This window comes from Macrotis lagotis, chromosome 1, assembly GCF_037893015.1.
Source record: "Macrotis lagotis isolate mMagLag1 chromosome 1, bilby.v1.9.chrom.fasta, whole genome shotgun sequence".
Classification (NCBI taxonomy): domain Eukaryota; kingdom Metazoa; phylum Chordata; class Mammalia; order Peramelemorphia; family Peramelidae; genus Macrotis; species Macrotis lagotis.
The window spans coordinates 869,287,092-869,305,629 of NC_133658.1; the positions used below are offsets into that span (position 1 = coordinate 869,287,092).

Below are 18,538 nucleotides of genomic sequence, written 5' to 3' on the forward strand. Positions count from 1 at the left end.
TCACTTGTTTCCCCCAAATAGGGAATCTGGGGATGCTGAGCTAGGCTGACCACATGTAAATCCACTCAGATGTCTGAAAGTTGTGTGTGGGGGGTGGCCAGAGTCTCTCTTTCTTGAGAGAAAAGACAAAATTAGCCTGATCTGGTCCTCAGATGGTGTGACTTATAGACTTAGAATGTTAGGGCTGAAAGGAATGGTAAAATATAGGGTTCTCACATAGAATATTAGCTGAAAGGAAGGAAACCATGCGATTCAAGTCCTTGGTTTTTTTCTTCAGTTTTTAATTTTTATTGATGTCTTCCTTATATTACCTTCTCTTCTGAATTTATCCTTCTACTCTTCCCTATTGAGGGACCCTTCCCTTCAAATAAAGAGGGAAAGAGAAAGAAGACAAAGTCATAACAAAACTCACCAATACATATAAACTGAGTCTGATAGAATATGTAGTGCTCCTCACCACCCACCTCTGCCAAGAAGAGAGGGAGATTCATTTCTTCATCTTGTCCTTTTGGTCAAGTTTGTCAAGTTTCTCATTTTATAGGTGAACTACCCGAGACCTATAGTAGGGAGTTTGTGACCTAATGCCACGCAGTCACTGTAGGGTCTAGATCTCAAGTCTAAGGCTGTGACTATAAACCCAGTGTCCTTTTCATCTCCTTGCCAGTTGGTTCACACTTCAACCAACATCTTCATCTGGTTCCCATCAGAACTCTGGAAAAACCAATTTTTATTAGGTGAGCCTTTGCCTTATCTTGTCTGGTACAGGATCTTCAAGTCACTTCAGGCCACCATCTCCCCTTACTTACCTTCCCCCAACTCCTTCATTAGAATGAAAGTTCCTTGAGGGCAGAGACTTTCTTTTCTGTTCAAATTTATATCTTCAGTGCTGCCTGGTAGTGTCTGGAATAGAGAAAAAACTAAAACATCTATCATCTCTTTGTCTATTCTTCTATTAATTCATGTCTGTCTACCTACCTATTTGTCTGTCTACCTACCTGACCATCCATCTCTCTCCTTCTCTATCTGTCTTTTCATCCATCCATCCATCCATCCATCCATCCATCCATCCATCCATCTGTCTTTCTGTCTATTCATCTATTTATCTTTCATATTTATAATGTGCTTAGCATAGTGTCTAGCATATAGAAAGTCCTTAAAAGTGTTTCCTTCCCCCAGATCTATATTATGATTTTAGGTTTCTATTCTTTATGCCTTCATTATTCCGATTAGTATATTCCTTCCCATCCTAGAACAGAAATAAGAGGCAGGAGAATGGCAAGCTTGGAGGCTATGGAGGGTGTGAAGCGTCTGAAATAGATGAGATGGATCAGTGATTTTGAGAAATAGCTCAACTCTCTCCCTGAATTTCTGAGTCTTCTTCAACCCTACTCTAATCCCTTCCATATGGGATGGTTCTGGGTCTCAAAAGTTTTCCTGTCTTCCATTTTATTCTTTGACAACAAAGGACCTTGAAAGTTGTCAGAGATCATTACCCACTCCAGCCTCCAAAGCTGGGGGAGTTGGGGTGGGACAGGAAGGAAGACTAGAGGGGATTCTATCAGGGAAGATGAGAAAGGGAGGAGGGAAGGAGGAAGGGCAGGTAGCCTTGGGGAAGGGGTGTTAGAAGGGTATCCTGAAAAAGAATATGGAAGCCTTGGGGTTTCAATGGGCCACCAGCTAGGGAAGTTGATTTTACGAAACTGATTATTTATTTTGACATAGCAGAGAGATCCCAACAAACACTTACCAAGTATTTTGAAGCCGAATTAGATTGTAATAAACTTAAGTGCTGAGTAGGAGGGAAGAAAACAATCAATCAACAATAAATTATTAAGCCTTCTGGGTACTGGGTACTAGATACTGTGTCGTTGGTGTTAAGAAAAGGCAAAAGAGTTCCTGCCCCCGGGAAGCTTACATTCTAAGACCACACTTAAAAAGCTACAACCACAACAGCAACAAACTGCAAGAAGAACCATATCCAGAGTAAGGTAACTTGGTGGCACAGTGTAGAGAATGTTGAACCTAGAGCCAGGAAGATCTAATTTCAGATCTGGCCTCAGACATGTACTATATGAACCTGGACAAGTCACCTAACCCTATTTGCCTCAGTTTCCTCATCTGTAAAATGAGCTGGAGGAGGTAATGGCAAGCCACTCCATTACCTTTGCCAAGAAAAGTCCAAAAGGGATCACAAAGAATCAGAGGGGACTGAACAGCAACAATATTCAGAGTAGATAAAAGGTGACCTTGGAGAATTAGGGAAAGTTCCAATCTCCCTGCCCAACCCTTCTCCTCTCTCCATCTTGAACAGGCTGAAGCATTAATTTTCCTAAATAACAAAAAGACCTCTTCTTGTTCAAGCACTTTCCATGGCTCTTATTGCCTTTAGCATAAAGGCCAAGCTCTTCAGCTTGATATTCAGGACTCCCCACAAGCTGATAGAATCTAAACTGTCTCATTCTCAATAATCAAATGCTTGCTTCGTCTTTGTCTTCGGAGCTTCAAGGGCCAGCACTGTCCTTGAGTCATACTAGGCACTTGATTAAAGCTCCTTGGTTGATTTGAAGCTTTAGCTCCTGCACTCCCAAATTCAGAACCTGTGCTCAGCCCAAAGCAGTTCTTTCATTGCTCCTCAGGAAGGCTCACAATCTGGGAGGACTGGCTTAAAGGGGTTAGTGGCAAGTCTCCTGGGGAGGGCTTGGAGTGGGGTGCAGAGGCAGCTCCTCTCCCTCTTGCCCCCAAGCTTCAAGCTGGGGACAAGAGGGTTGGGGGTCTTGTGAAGGTGGAAAAGAACATAACATTGGGGTTGAAGGAATGGGGAGAGAGGAAAACTCCTGAGAGACTCCTCAGTCATGGCCTAGGCCCAGAACCTCTAGCCTGATTTGGATGAAGGGGAAGAATATGAAAGGGTGTACGAAGTGCTGGGTTGGGGGGAAGGGGGGAGCTTCCTGTAAAAGAGAAAGAATCATAGTAATTACAGAATATTAGAGCTAAAAGGGCTCTTAGAACTCAGAATATCAGATCTGGGTGGGACTTTAGAGTATAGAATGCCCGATTTGGGAGGACTCTTAGAACCCAGAATAACAGAGCTTGAGAGAGCCTTTAGAACAGGCAATGTTGGAAGGGACCTTAGAATACAGTTCAGAACTGAAGAGGGTTGTTAGAACCCAGCACATCAGAGTTGGGAGGGCCCTTAGAAAGGGAATGTCAGAACTGGAGGAGGGCCTATAGAACATGGAATATCAGAGCTGGGAGGACCCTTAGAACCCAGAAAGTCAGAGCTAGAAGGAAGGTCTCTAGAGTACAGAGTACAGAATAGCAGAGATGAGAAGGCTTTTAGAACAAGGAATGTCAGAGTTGGAGGAGGACTTTTAGAACAGAGAGTGCCAGGGTTGGGAATATCAGAGTCGGAAGAGCCTTTACAGCACAGGATGTAAGAACTTGAAGAATCTTTAGAACACAGGATGTCAGAGCTGGGTGGGGGGGTCCTTAGAGCACAGGATGTCAGAGTTGGAAGAGCCTTTAGAACCCGGAATGTTGGAGCCTAGAGAAAGGCCTTTAGAATAGAGAATGTCTGAATTAGGAGGGGCCTTGAGGTCTTCTAGTTCAACCTGCTTATTTTATACAGGGGGATTGAAGTTCCGAGAAAGGAACTGAGGATTCCAATGTCACAGAAGAGCTTCTTGGCAGAGGTAGGACCCCAAACCAGTACTTCTGGATTGTCTTCCTCCCATCCTTCATGCTAACCTTGTCAGGAGCCTGGCGGGTCCATAATCTCAGCTTTGCTCAGGTGCTAATGACTGATAACGACTTCACAGATGTTAGCCTGTTCCTTCCAGCTAACACTTAATCAGGGTCCTCCAATATTTGAATCCCCAAAGCAGGAAAATAATTGAGATTTCTCATGGATAGGAGAGAGATTCAAGGTGGGAGTGGGCTGGGGAGGTGCTGCAAGTCAATTTGGAAAGGTCTCAGGGTGACAGAGCAGTGTGAATGGTTCTCCCTGATCTGTTCCCATGGTTGGACACACACAACAGAGTCCAGGTCCTAAACAGCAGAGGCCTAAGAGAGGAGCTGCAGGTTAGGCACAGGATGAATTAGAGCCAGCGGGAGACAGGGTCAGCCAGGTTCCATAGGAGACAGGAATCAAGTAGACCTGACTTCAAATTCCTAGACCCTTAGTAGCAACATCACCCTGAGAGAATCACTTACCTGCTCCAGCCTCAGTTTCCTCATCTGTAAAAATGGGGATTAAAAACAACAACCAATTTAGTGGGTTGTTGTAAAGATCAAAATATGTAAAGTGTTTTGCAAGACTTAAAGTGTTTGCTCTCTTGGTAATGATGATGCTGATATGATGATGCTGATGATGGACCCGTATCCACGGACACCTGGGTGACCTTGGTTAAATCAATTTCATTTTCTAGGCTTCAGTTTCTTCATTTGCAAAATTAGGGTGTAGTTTAGGTGAATGGACCAGACTGCAGATGACCCTTACGGTCCCTATAAGCTCCTACATTCTCCATTTTAATGTTCTCTGTTCTAAGGTGTCCTCTTCTCTTCCCCTGATTTATGATCTACTGCTGCTGGTCCCGGTGCTACCCCTGGGCTGTGTAGACCCTTCCTAGACAGAATCGCATCATAGGCCACGCTCATTGCTGGGCTATGAAGTTATTGAATGTCTGGTAATGACCTTCATGTAGAGGTCTATGTTGGCCAGCAGGTGGCGGGCACGGCCCATGAAGAAGGGTTTAGTCTGAGTGGGGCACGTGATCTGCCATCAGTTTTGTGCCACCCATATTTTCCCCAATTCTGAGTTTCCTCAACACTTGCCCACCCCCCCCCAAACATCCCATCCTCCACTCCCTACCAGTTTGGTGTTAGGGCATAAAGGGAGAAATGAAGAATCCTTGAAAATGCTTCTGAGGGTTTCATCCAGAGATGGACAAGAGCGATGGGGAGTGGTGGCCAAAAGTGAGGGTTAAAGGAAAGCTGGGGGGGAAAGGGGGGAAGGGGCAGAGTAGAGAAGGAACTGGTCACTTCCCCTCTATCCTCCCTAAGAATCTCCCAGGTTCCTTTTTCCTATCCTCCCATCCTTAATCTTTTTTTTTATCTCTCTCCACTCCTCCTGCACAGCCCTACCATCATCCCCCTACCTGCCATTCCCAATCTTTTATTTCCTAATCTACATTTCCTTTTCCCATCCCTACACACTCTCCTCCTCATCTTCATTTTCCTAAGCCTATGTACCCATTCCCATATCTTGAACTTCTTAGCCTTGTCTCTTCATCCTAATTCCCCAAAGCTCTTCCTCCTTCGTCCATTCTTCCTATTCCTACTGCCCTTTTCATATGTCTATATATTTACATAAATAATATATGTATATACACATATGCTCTGGAGCCCCATAACCCCTTTCCTATTCCCCTTTTCCTAATTCCATATTTTCAGTGTGTCATGCCCATCTTTCTAGCCTCGTTTGCCCTAGGATCATTCTCCTTATAATCTTTTCACCCCATGCTAACTCTTCTCCTGACCCTATCTCCATTCTAGGCCACATCTGAAGGAAGATAAGAAGGCAGAAAGAACTGAATCACTCTGTTTATTCATAAAACCTGGGTTCAGGTGGTTACATATCGTGCCAAGGATGAAAGGGGATCGCTGTCCCCCTCAGCATTGGGGGTTTAGGGCTGGGCAGAGAAGTCTTGGAAAGAGTGACTGAATGGGCCCAGGGTTGCAGAGGAGAAAGCCAAAGTTCAACCTATGAGTGAGACCAGATACAGGAGGCAGAATAGCTATCAACATAGAGATGCCAAAGTCCTGGAGAGGGGCTTCTTCATAAATAGGAGAACAAAACAGAGAAGCAGCCAGGTTTAGGCAAGGATGGCAACCTTTGGCATGGAGTATTGATCTTCTTGCTCCAGTAGGCACTGCTTTGATGGCCCCATGGTTGGGGAAGAAGAAAGCTACTGCAAGTTTGGGCTCAAGGACAAGGAGAGAGAGCATTCTGGATCCTGGACCTGGAAAAGATCTCAAGAGATCAATCACCAGGTCTAGATCATCCTGCCTTCAAGTAGTCAAAAGATTGTTCTCAAATTTTCCAGGGAGGGCAAGAGCAATAATTAAGTGTGGAGGCCATGTGGGCAAACATTAGCTTAGACAATTGGCTCTGTAGCTTTGGGCCAGTTGTCTAGTCTCAGTTTCCTTATCTGACAATTGGGGATGATGACCCTGTTTCACCCTCCTTCCCTCCCTCAGTCCCAGGGTGTCTGTGAAGCTGATGCTTTGTAAAATCCTGAAGGTACTAAAAATGAATAAATGTTGTTTTTAAATGACTTGCCCAAGAGGTAGGCAGACTGATATCATGTGGCATCATTGGCATCCTGTTTCAACATTTACTGGTGACCCCCGGGTATACCACTGTATCTCCCTGACAACCAAAATCAAGGAATTGAACCTGATGATCCCTGAAGTCCTCTCCAGCTCCAGAGCAGTGATCTTGTGTGGGTGGAAAGGATTAGAAGGGCACAAGCTGAAAGACTGGTCTGATGGATATTCCAAGCTTCTCTACCCTAGGACCCCAAATTCAGTTGGAGGGGAAAAGTAGGAAGCCACTGAAGACACTATCCACATCTTGGCCACTGTAGATCTTGTTGCCTCGGTGGGGGTCTGTTTCGATCCACACCTCATCATTTTCTGCCAGCTTCAGTACTGTGCCACCGGAGTTGACCTGATAAAGTCCCCTACTATTGTTGTCACAAAAGCCCAAAGAGCGGCTGGTCTGACCTCCCTTGGAAGACACGATGAAGAGACAAAGGTCCCCAGTGGATACCACATTGAAGGTGAAGTAGTAGTAGCCAGGGAAATTGCAATTAAACTTGCCTGTGTTGCTCTGATAGCGGTTTTCCTGGTTGGTGATAATACTGTCAAACACAACCACATTCCCATTATTTCCTGGGTTTTTCCGGATTGCTGAGAAGGCTGGTTTGACCTGGTTTTGAATTCTTCCCATTTCTCCCTTGATGCCTGTGGTTCCAATCATTCCTTGGGGTCCTGGGACACCAGAGGGTCCTACAAAACCTCTATTGCCTGGTTTTCCAGGGGGACCAGGTTCACCTACATCCCCCTTGAGACCACGGACTCCTGTCCTTGCTCCTGGTGACCCTGTTGTGAAAGAGATATTAGGGATTCAGTGTGTGAATCACCCTGGACGATTGTGGTCTGAGCATTAGAGACCTTAGTTTAGTTAGAATAAATTTAGAGGAACCTAGGATGGGACTTGGGTAGATATGGGTAAAACTATAAGTGTTAGAAAATGGGATGGGTTTTTGCAAGGCAAATTAAGTGACTTGCCCAAGGTTACACAGTTAAGTAAATATTAAGTGTCTGAGATCAAATTTGAATCCAGGTCCCCCTGACTCCAGGGCAGGTGCTCTATCCACTACACCACCTAGCTGTCCCTAAAAGTTGGGAAGTAAGAATATAGAGTGGCAGACCTGGAAGAGACCATAGAACACAGAATGTCAGAACTGGGAGGAGCCTTAGAACATGGAAAGTCAGAAAGGGACTTAAAACATGGAATGTTAGAACCTAGAATATTAGTCATGGAAGAGACCTTAGGAAACACAAAGTCAGAACTGGAAGGAGCCTTAGAAATTCTCCAGTCTCACCCTCCTCACTTTAATGATGAAGAAATAGCTTGAGAGAAGGAAAGTGACTTGTCTATGATCACACAACTGGTCAGTGGTCAAACGCTACCTTTACTCTCATTTGCTTTCCCAGACGTGAAATAGAGAAGGATCACACCTCTCCTCTGTCTGAACTGGTTTGTTCAGTTTTTCTGGGAGGTGGGGTGGGTCCTAATCCCCAGAAAACAGATACCGGGGCAAATTGTCTGGTTTTTGTTTCCTTTTCCCCTGTTGCCGTGCTGTGGAATGAGCACTGGTTTGGGGAACAGAGCTGCTGGACTGGAACTTCACCTCTCTGCTTCTCATAACTGGTGTGACTTTGCCCAAGTCACAACCCCTCTTTCTTTCCTTAGCCACAAAATGAAGAGTTTGAACTAAAATGGTCTATGGCATCTGGTTCAGCTCCAGATGGATTTGTCCTGCTCCAGATGGATTTGTCCTGTTTCCTAAACTCCTTTTCTTTCCTCTCATATCCAGAAGGACCGAGCTCAGGATGGGCTTGTAAAACTGGGGAACTGCAGGTTTAGTGGGTATTGACCCAAGGCTCTGTTCATATCCTTCCTGTGGGGGTTCAGAGTTGTGGGAATGATAGAACTTAGAGCTAGGAGAAATGATCAGAAAGATTACCTAGCCCACTGCCCTTCATTATTCTTTTAAATGGGAGAAGATGAAGGAGGGACCAGAGAAACTGAAGACTGTAAATGTAAAAAGACTTGTCCACACAGTCTAGCATTGACAAAGTAGAGATTTGAATCCAGGTCTTCTGCCCCTCCATCTCCACCTCCCCAAGCTCACCTGGGCTCCAGCTCACAGCTCCCTCCCCATCCTTTACTCCAAACTTATCCTGGGCTCCAGCTCACTGCTTTCTCCACACCTCCACCCCTTGCTCACCCTGGGCTCCAGGACTGGGTTGCCTGGATTGCCTAGAAGGCATCTGTCCTGGAGGCCATACTTACCTTGCTCACCACGTTCCCCTTTAAGTCCTGGCCGCCCATCCAGACCTGGGATCCCAGGCTCCCCAGGTTTCCCATCAGGAGCTCTGCACACATTTTGAGACACGGTAGAGCCAAGGCCCAGGGCCAGCAAGCAGGCTGCCAGCCAGGCCCACGAGGCCATGCTGCCTGTGTGGAGAAAGGCCATAGGAGGGATGCAGAGGCAGGTGCCCCATCAATCCCCTTGTCTCATCTCCTGCCCATAGGAATCTAGCCTATTTAGGCCCATTCCAACTGTGCCCCAGAAGCATCTCTCTGAGGAGGCCACTCCCCATCACTCTCCTTGGGCTATCCTGGTAGAAGTGAGGGACCCCTCCCTCCCTTCTACTGAGGGCAGGAATGAGAGATGGCTTAGACAAAGGAAGCAGAGCTATAGACTTGGTCTCTTCTGGGAGGCAGCATGGGCCAAAGGACAGGAGTGAGCATTAAGCATGTGGGGCACCAACAGTAATCCTTCTAAACTGACTCTCCATCCAATGTGCCAAGGCCTGGTTTTCTCCCCCCCTTTTTTTTTAAATTCTACCTTCTTCCTACCCCATTTCCCCATATGACCAGTTCCCCTCATCTCCATTCCTTTTATCCACAGATTCCTCAATTCCCTCCCCCCCCACAAAATGGTCATTCGGGTCTATCAACTCCCCCCACTGGGTTCCTTACAGTATCAACCCCTACCCAGTCCAATTTCCCATTCCTTTCATCCTCAGTCATTCTTCTTATCCCTTAACCATGAGACTAGTTCCCAGATACTTCTGAGGCAATCACATGCTAATCCTGCAAATGATTTCTTAGCCTCAGCCCTGGTTCCAGATCCAGCCCCAAGGACCAGCTCCCCTAAAATAGGACCAAACTCACAGGTCTTACCTGCCCTTGGGTTGTTGGGCTTAGGGGAGACTCTTTTCCTTGCTGTCCAGCTCTATGCCTTCTGACCCTTTAGAAAGGGGAGTCACCAGGACTGAAGGGAAATAACTTTATCCTTCCTTTAGAGAGGGATGCCAGCTTTCACATCCCTTCCCACTTCTCCTTTTCTGACCTGGAGACCCGGGGATGGGGGAGGATGTTCCACCAGAGTAATAGGCAAATTCAGCAAAAATGGAGAGACTTCTGAGAAATGAAAGAAGAAGTTGAGGTGAGGGAGGCCCATTCTAGAAGGCGGTCTGAGGGTCAAGTGCGTGGCAGGGCAGGGAAGCAGTCTGCAAGGGATTAGTAATCTCTCTATCACCTGGGGTTTTCCACATACATGGATACCACAATTTGGATATGAGTGAATGGGGTGCATACTCAGAAGCAATGAGGAATACCATGACTTGGTGGGGTCTTTTGGAACTATGGTTTTGGAACTTTGGCATTTACAGTTTGTAGAATACCATTGGTTTCATAGTTAGTGGAGAGTTCTATCTAGAAAGAACATTATATCAGAAAAAGTTGGAACTAATAGGAACTTTAGAAAGAGAATATTAGACCTGGGAGATCCCTTAGAACACAAAATTGTCTAGGCTAGAAAGTTCCTTATAATGTGGAAAGTCAGAGCTGGAAGATTCCTTAGAACACAAAATATCAGAGCTGAGAGGGCCTAGAACATAGCTCCTTAAGGTCACAAATTGGTTCATAACAGACCTAGAGTTCAGGTCTAATTTTACAGCCACTCTTGCCGTTCTATCAGGATGATTCTCTTTTCTAACCCAGGATGGTACAATAGGAATGTTGGTGGCCCTAGGCTTGAGGAATGATTCAAAGTCACACATAGTCTTAGCCCTTCTTCCTCTTGCCAAGTCCTTTCCCTACCTCTATCAGCTCTGCTCTAAGAAAGCTGCACATAGGAGGGTGAAGATGATAGTGGAGGGTCTGCCAACTGGGTTTTCTGAAAAGTGGTTGAAGGAATTGGGAATTTTTATTCTGGAGAAGAGATGGTTGAGAGCTGTCCCAAAGTAACATGGACAGGAAGCACTGGGTTCTCTTTCATTGTTCTTCGTCATTTCACTTGGCTCTGATTCTCCATGACCCCATTTGAAGTTTTCTTTGCAGAGTGGTTTATCAGTTCCTTCTCCAACACATTTTACAGTTGAAGAAACTGAGAGAAAACATGATGAAGTGACTTGTCCAGGGTCACACAGCTATTAAGTATCTTCATTGGATTTGAACTCAAGTCTTCCTAACTCTAGGTCCAGTGCTTTATCCACCCAACCACCAGAGATTTTGGGGGATATTATAGGAGTACTTCATGCTTCCATAGAGCTTAGACTAGAAATTCTCTGAGGTCTCTTCACATCCCTAAAGATGATGATGATGACACTTTGCAATGACAAGCATCTAGAACACCAGACTTGGAGTATGTGGACTTGAATTCAAATTCTGTTTCTTTTACTCATTACATGTGTGTCCTTAGGAAGTCACTTAACCCTTCCATCCCACCCCTGTGCCTCAGTTTCCTCATCCATATGATGGCAGAGATTAGGGGTGGGGTGATTTGGACTAGAAGATGTTCTAAAGCCCCTTCCAGGCTTAAATCTTTGATCCTATGGGTGACATTTCCAATTTTGGAGGTAGGTTATTATGTACTTGTTTTTTTCCCCCAACATTCGTCCATATGTATATGTACCTGGGAGTCTTTTGCTCCCTGGCAGCAGTTTCCCAGAGGTCACCCCCTTTCTCCCAGGAATAGTACCTTGGAACAGTCAAGGGGATGGACAGTGGATTGTGAATGTGTCCTGGAGAGCTGGGATCCCTGAATATTATTTCCCAGTTCCTTGGCTGGAGTGATCACAGCTAGAGCTAATAATAACACCAAAAATAATGGCAGCAACAACAATAATAGCTTTTCAGTAGCTCTCTAGGGTTTGTAAAACCATATATATGTGTGTGTGTGTGTGTGTGTGTGTGTGTGTGTGTGTGTGTGTGTACACACAGATATATATTAATTCATTTGACCTTCACAACTACTCTGTGAAGTAATTATCTCTACTTTACAGATGAAGAAACTGAGGCACAAAGGAGCTGAGTGACTTACCTAAAACCCCACAGCTACTGATTAAAATGAGAATTGAACTCATCTTCTGGACTCCAGTTTTTTATCCACCTAGGTTCAGGGATGGGATCTTTCCCTCAAATCATCAAAATCAGAAACAAGGATAGAAAGGAGAAGAGATAAGAGAAAGTGGCAAGAGTAGGAATGTTAAGTGACACCATAGTGCAGAGACTGCCTGGTCTGGAGTCAGGAAGACCCTTCTCCCTGAGATCAAATTTGGCATCTGACACTTATTAGCTGTGTGACTCTGGGCAAGTCACTGAACCATGTAAGCCTCAGTTTCCTCATCTGTAAAATGAGCTGGAGAAGTACATGGCAAGCCACTGTACTGTCTTTGCCCAGAAAAGCCTAGATGTGGTCAAATAGAGTCAGAAATGATTGAATTGACTGAACAAGATATAGGGAAAGTCAGAGGCAGAGAGAAATAGAGTGCAGGGAGCCAGAATGAAATTTACAGAACAGAGAAAATAGAGAAAGAGATGGAGATAAGGGGGCACAGAAAGACAGATAAATCAATAACATGGGAAAACAGAGAGAGAGACAGACAGAGAAAGAAAGAGAGAGAGAGAGAGAGAGAGACAGACAGACAGACACAGAGAGACAGTGTCTGAGAGAGACAGAGACAGAGAGACAGAGACAGAGACAAAGACGGAAGCAGAGAGACAGAGATAGACAGACAGAGACAGGGACAGAGCGACACACACAGAGAGACAGAGGAGACAGAGAGAGACAGAAAGACAGAGAGACAGAGACAGAGAGAGATGACAGACTCAGGGAGATAAAAATAGAAGGAGACAGAGAGAAAGAGACACAGAAGAGACAAAGAAATAGAGACAGAGGGAGACAGAAAGACAACGAGACAAAGATACAGACACACAGAGAGAGAAGCAGAGGGAGAGAGGCACAAACATAAGAACAAAGATAAAAGATGGACCTATGGGAAGAGAGGAGAGGTGTGAAAGAGGGAGAGAAGGGATGTCTTTGAGAAGGCAGCTGCTCATCTCTGTTCTTTCTCCTCCAGTCTAGGGAGTAGGGATTTTTAGGTCCTGGACAGATCACATCATTCTATTTTCTCCTAATGAGCATTTGCTTTATAAGTGTTCCCTTGACTGGCTCTGGGGGGAGTAGGTTTTCTTTTGGAAGAAACAATACTGCCAGAGGCAGCAAGATCTAAAAGAAAGAATGCTAGGCTTCTAGACAGCAGGACTGGGCCCTAACCCACTAATTGATCATGAGACCTTCAGGAGGCAAATATTTCCATTCCTCAATTTCCCCATCCACAAAATGGGGATAATAGTGTCTGTCCAACTGGCAACCCTCACAGGGCTATTAAATTTATAGACTCATGGAATGTTAAGAACTAGTAAAGGTTACATCGCATCTAAGAATAGATAATACAAGATCATTTTTTGACATATACCTGTTTGATTTCGTATTAAATGTTTCCCTTGGTTATCATGGCCTTGTGACCTTTGACAAATCACTCAATCCCTTTCTGCCTCAGTGTCCTCATCTATAAGAAGGGCATAATAATAACAGCTGCCTTTCAGGGGTATTATAAGGATAAAATAAAACAACATTTATAAAGTGCTTGGGAAACCTTAAATCCATAAATGAATGAATGAATGAATAAACAAACAAGCAAATAAATGAATGAATAAATGAATGAATAAAAACAGCTAGCTGCTTTGTATGTGGGAAGCAGCTCATTGGTTTAGTACATAAAGTTCTGAGTCTGGAGTTCTTGAGTTTAAATCTGACCTCAGATGCTAGCTGCAAGACCCTGGGTAAGTCATTTAACTCTGGTTACCTCAGTTTCCTCATCTATAGAATGATCTGAAGAAGAAAATGGCAAACCACTCTAACATATTTGTGAAGAAAACCCTGCATGGGATTGTGAAGGGTCAGATGTGGCTGAAAAACAACTGAAGAAATTATATATATATATATATATATATATATATATATATTTATATACATACATACATATATATATATATATATAGAGAGAGAGAGAGCTTTTTAAAGGTTTGAAAATAGCATTATCTCATATGATTCTCACAACCACCTTATGAAGTCAGAATTTATTATTATTTCCATTTTGTAGATTATGAGTCTGAGAGGTTAAGGGGTTTACTTGCCTGTGATCAAACAACTAATTTGTGTGAGAGTTTTGGTTCAAACCTGGATTTTTTTTTAAAACTTGCAGCCATACTCTTTCCAAAATACCAGATTTCTCTTGCCCAATACTCCTCCCTATTTTGAAAAATTAACTGTAAGTTCAATAATAACCATCAGTTTGACATGGTGGCCAAAAATTTAATGTGATTTTAGGCTGCATTCAGAGGAAGATGGCTGCTTTCTGATTTGATCACCCCACTGTTTACCACAATCAAGGGTACTGTGTTGTGGTGCTATTATTTAGGAAGGAAATTTCTACATTGGGAGAGGGTGCAGAGGAGGGTGATGGAGATGACCCAGGACCTCCAGATTAGACCATTAGAGGTTCAGTTGAGGGAACAATAGATTTCTAGCCTGCAGAAGAGAAAACCTAGGGGTCTTCTTATGAGAACCATGTTGAAGGATCCAAAGGGGTGTCAGGTTGAGAAGGAACGACTTCATATACTTGGCCACAGAGGACAGAACTAAATGTGATGAATGGGAGGAAGTTGTCAAGAGGCAAACTATGCTAGCTGTCAAGGAAGCTGTCCTGATAATTAGTTATCAAGCTTTGTAAAACTCTTAGCATAGTGCCAAGGATGTGGTAGGTATTGTACAAACAATTATTCCCTTTCCCTTTCCCTGACTATAGAGATGATGGTTCCTTCTCTCGAGGGAGAAATTTTCAAGAAAAACACACACTTGTCAGATTTGTAGAGGGGATACAGATATGGATTGGACTAGATGGTCCCTGAGGTCCTCTAGAACTCTAATATTCTGTGATTCTGAATGTCAGAGCTGGGAGGAATTTTAGAACACAGAATGTCAGAGCTGGGAGGGAATGATGATATTATTAACTAGTTTTATTTATATAGTACCTTAAGATTTACAAAGCACGTTATAAAATATTATCTCATTTGATCCTCACAATAACCTATGAGGGAGGCGCTCTATATTACCTCAATTTTACAGAGGGGGAAACTGAGTCAGATAGGGTCCTTTTTTTTCTTTTTGATAGATTAGTTATGTCTGACTTTTCATGGCCCTGTTTGGGGCTTAATAGGTAAAGATACTGGAGTGATTTGCTTTTCCTTCTTTAGCTCATTTAACAGATGAGGAAACTGAAGTAAACAGGATAAAGTGATTTGCCCAATGTCACTCAACTCGTAAGTATCCGAGGCTGGATTTGAACTCTTCCTAACTTCAAGTCACATGCTCATACTCACTGTGGCACCTAGTTAGCTGGTGTAACAAAAGAATACTCCTGAAGGAATCATTCTTTTCTTACTGTTTCATATTGAACATGTCATTGCAAATGAACCAAGAGAATCCTCTACTAGTCTCTTTCCTTTCATCCACCTACCCAACCATTGCTTCCCTTATTGCTTCCAATGTCGACTTTCTTCTGGCATCATGTGAGAGTTGCTGTTCCTTTGGCAATAAATCCTTCTCCTTCTGACACCTCACTCCTGATTACACTGAGCACTCAGGGACCAGTTCAAGAGAAAATGATCTGCCCAAGGTCACTCAGAGAGTTGTAGATAAAGGATTCAAACTCAGGTCATTAAGCTTCCACTGTGCTTTTCACTGTAGAATACCCTTTTGTAGAACAAATCCTCCCATAGATAAAGCTCTAAAAAGATTCTCTCAGGGTATTAAGGCCACCTCAAATTCTGATCTAGGTGATGCAGAGATATGGTTGTGCAGAGATAGTTTTATATGGTGGTATTCTGCTTACTAGCAACTACTCCATCTTGAGAACTCTGGTCTGTTTACATGTGGGGTTTGTCTTTGCAGGCTAAACTATGGAGAATCCTGTTTTACATGGAAGAGATCAGCACTTTTGTGAGTTTTTTATCCCTCCTAGTCAAATATAATAAAACCAAGACTATAGAACAGGGTCAGCTAAGAACTCACTGAGGTTCTGCCTAGCCATGGGTTTATTTTCATACCATCAGGAGGGCATTATGGATCAGTCCAGGGGCTTTTGTTCAGTGGTATCCTGAAAGTAGAAGTTGGGGATATAGAATAACAATTTAGAGATTAATAGGTTTTAAAAGTGGAATTTTCTAATCCCAAGTCAGAGAATGACTTGGAGCTAAGGATCTTTAATTTATACCTGTATAAAAATGGTAAAAAAGAATATACTAAATTTTATTCTAGAGGCACTCTACTAGCTTTTACTAAGGACCTAAATGGATGACATGACTCATAACCCTTCTCTGTTGTTTCATTAATCTTCAGTTATGTTTGACTCTGTGAATCCTTTTGGGTTTTTCTTGGCAAAGATATTGAATGGGATTGCCATTTCCTTCTCCAACTCATTATATAGATGAGAACATTGAAGCAAACTGGGTTATAAAGTGTCACATAACTAGTAAATGTCTGATATCCAATTTGAACTCAGATCTTTCCTGGCTCCAGGATTGGCATTATAGTCACTTTGTCACCTAGCTGCCTTAGCTATGTACAAAAAAGAAGCCTTAATTCTCTCTTAATGGGCAGATACTTTCTGTCCACTATAAAACAGCAGATGGTAACAAACAATAACAGACGAATCTCAGAGGGTCTGAAGACCCAAAGATATTAACAGAGAACAAATCAGGGGCCCAAGTCCAGTGGAGAGTGCCAACAGCCAAAGTGGTAATGCCCAAGAGAGGACAGAAGAGAGTTGTAGGATTCCCTTGACAGAGGGCATTAGTCACTCTGCTGCAATACAGGAGTGAGTTACCCTGGGTAAGTCACTAGACCTCTGCTTGCCTCAGTTTCCTTAGCTGTAAAATGGAAATAATAATAGATCCTCACTTGAAGAGTTGTTTTAATGATAAGATGATGTATCTATAAAGTGCTTAGGCTTTGGAGTCTGAATACACAACAAAATATACTAAACCTCTGCTTGCCTCAACTATAAAATGGGAATAATACTAGCACCTGTCTCAAAGAGTTGTTTTAAGGAGGTATCTCTAAAGTGCTTAGACTATGGAATCTGAATGCACAGCAAAACATACTATATCCACTTTTAAAAACTTTTGTATTTTTCTTTCTTATAGTTTCCCCCATTCAATTGAATTTCTCTTTCACAACATGACTAATATGGAACTATGTTAAACATGATTGGATATCTACAACCTAGATTGGATTGTTCACTGCCAAGGAGAGAGGAGAGGAAAGGGAGGGTGGTAGTAAAATGTAGAAGTCAAAAATTTGTATAGGGATGAAGTTGAAAACTCTCTTTGCATGCCTCATTGCTAACTATGATGATAATGACTATTGATTTGTGCATTCTTTGTGTGTAAACCCAGATGTTATGGTCCTCTTCGAGAGTGAAAGACAAGCAACAATCTTTCCTGCCCTAACCTAAATGGATGGAGAATATATAGAGATAGATCACTGAATGGGTGTTGCCTCAGTCAGACTGAGAAGACTTTGACATTAAAAAGCTATGAATCCATCCACCTCCAATTGTCCTGATCCATATCTGGTCAGATGGACTCAGATGGCTCTGGAAGATAAAGTGAGACTGGTGACTTAGCACAGCCCCCCTCACTTAAACCCAGTTCATTTGTATGTCATGACATCACTTTTTTATTGTCATGGTCTTCTTTGAGATGGAGAACAAACAACATCATCCACCTTTTCAAATGGAGACATATTAACCTGTAGGAAAGTGTGTATATGTATGCATGGATGGGGAGGGAGTATCTTTCATATTCATTAATTTTAAAAATTTGATTAAATGTCTTTTGCTTTGCACTAGTATTGTTGATTGGTTTGTTTTTAAAATGCTATTATATCAGTGGTGGTTTGAATTTGGATGGATCCTGATTGATTCTATGCTTTAATCATGGGTTAATGGCCAGAGGATAATATATGTATGTGAAAGAGGTTTCAAGTGCTTAAAAAAGAATGAATGTCAAAAGCCCTTTGCAAGCGGGGGTCCTGAAACAAACAAACAAAAACATAGAAATGAACCTCTTCTTGGTTCTTACCAGGTTTGCTAGAATCTCAGAAGGCTGGCATAGTTAAGTCCAAAGTAGAGAACTGTATGAGAGGAAAATTCAGATGTGGCCTTTTTCAGAACCATCAAATGACTTAGCATTCACTTGGAAATAGGAGAGAGTGAAAAGGTGAAATATTTGGGGTGTTCAAGATTTGATTTGCCTTCAAAGACCATTCATATGAAATTATAACATTTTATTATTATACTCATTGGTAATATGGGTTACATTGTAGTCATAATAAATACTAAACTCTACATGTCATGCTTGACAAGTTTTTGTTAGGTGATAAATTCCAGAAAAGCTAAAAGGTTGGACACCTGTCAGTTAGACTATCATTAGTTACTAAAGTATGGTTCAGAGATGCCAGGGAGGTGAAAACCATTTTCATAATAATATCAAGTTGAAATGTCTACTAGAGTAAATCTCAGTACCCACATAAAACTCTTTGGGGGGGGGGGGGAAGGTCTTCAATAATTTTTAAGACTATAAGGGATCCTGAGATCAAAAAGTTTGAGAAACATTGTTTTAGATGTTTTCAAGGTCATTCTCAGCTATGACATTCTCTGTTCTAAGTTCTTCCTAGCACCTGCCTTCCATGCTTTAAGGTCCTTCCCATCTATGACTTCAAAGGCCCCTCCCAACTATGACATTCTGTGTTCTAAGGACCCTTCTGAC

At 42.9% G+C, this 18,538-nt stretch overlaps 1 protein-coding gene across 2 annotated transcripts; it reads right to left on the reverse strand.

The window, feature by feature from the left end:
• Positions 1-5,586: 5,586 nt before the first annotated feature.
• C1QA (complement C1q A chain) lies at positions 5,587-9,650 on the reverse strand. 2 transcript variants are annotated; one of them, XM_074218181.1, is made up of 3 exons: positions 9,542-9,650; positions 8,645-8,809; positions 5,587-7,164 (listed from the first exon to the last, which is right to left on the reverse strand). In XM_074218181.1, exons 2-3 carry the CDS (start codon positions 8,802-8,804, stop codon positions 6,587-6,589), a joined length of 738 nt encoding a protein of 245 aa, XP_074074282.1. In that variant the 5' UTR covers positions 8,805-8,809; positions 9,542-9,650; the 3' UTR covers positions 5,587-6,586. The 2 variants fall into 2 exon arrangements, with proteins under 2 accessions (XP_074074282.1, XP_074074283.1); XM_074218182.1 differs by having other exon boundaries at positions 9,533-9,627.
• Positions 9,651-18,538: the final 8,888 nt, after the last annotated feature.

What these genes read in the sequence shown, in the direction of transcription:
- C1QA (XM_074218181.1), bottom strand. Translation starts at nt 8,804, where the DNA reads ATGGCCTCGTGGGCCTGGCTGGCAGCCTGCTTGCTGGCCCTGGGCCTT. An exon ending in AGGGGAACGTGGTGAGCAAG is followed by an intron (nt 7,165 to 8,644) that starts GTAAGTATGGCC and finishes CTTTCACAACAG; the next exon opens with GGTCACCAGGAGCAAGGACA.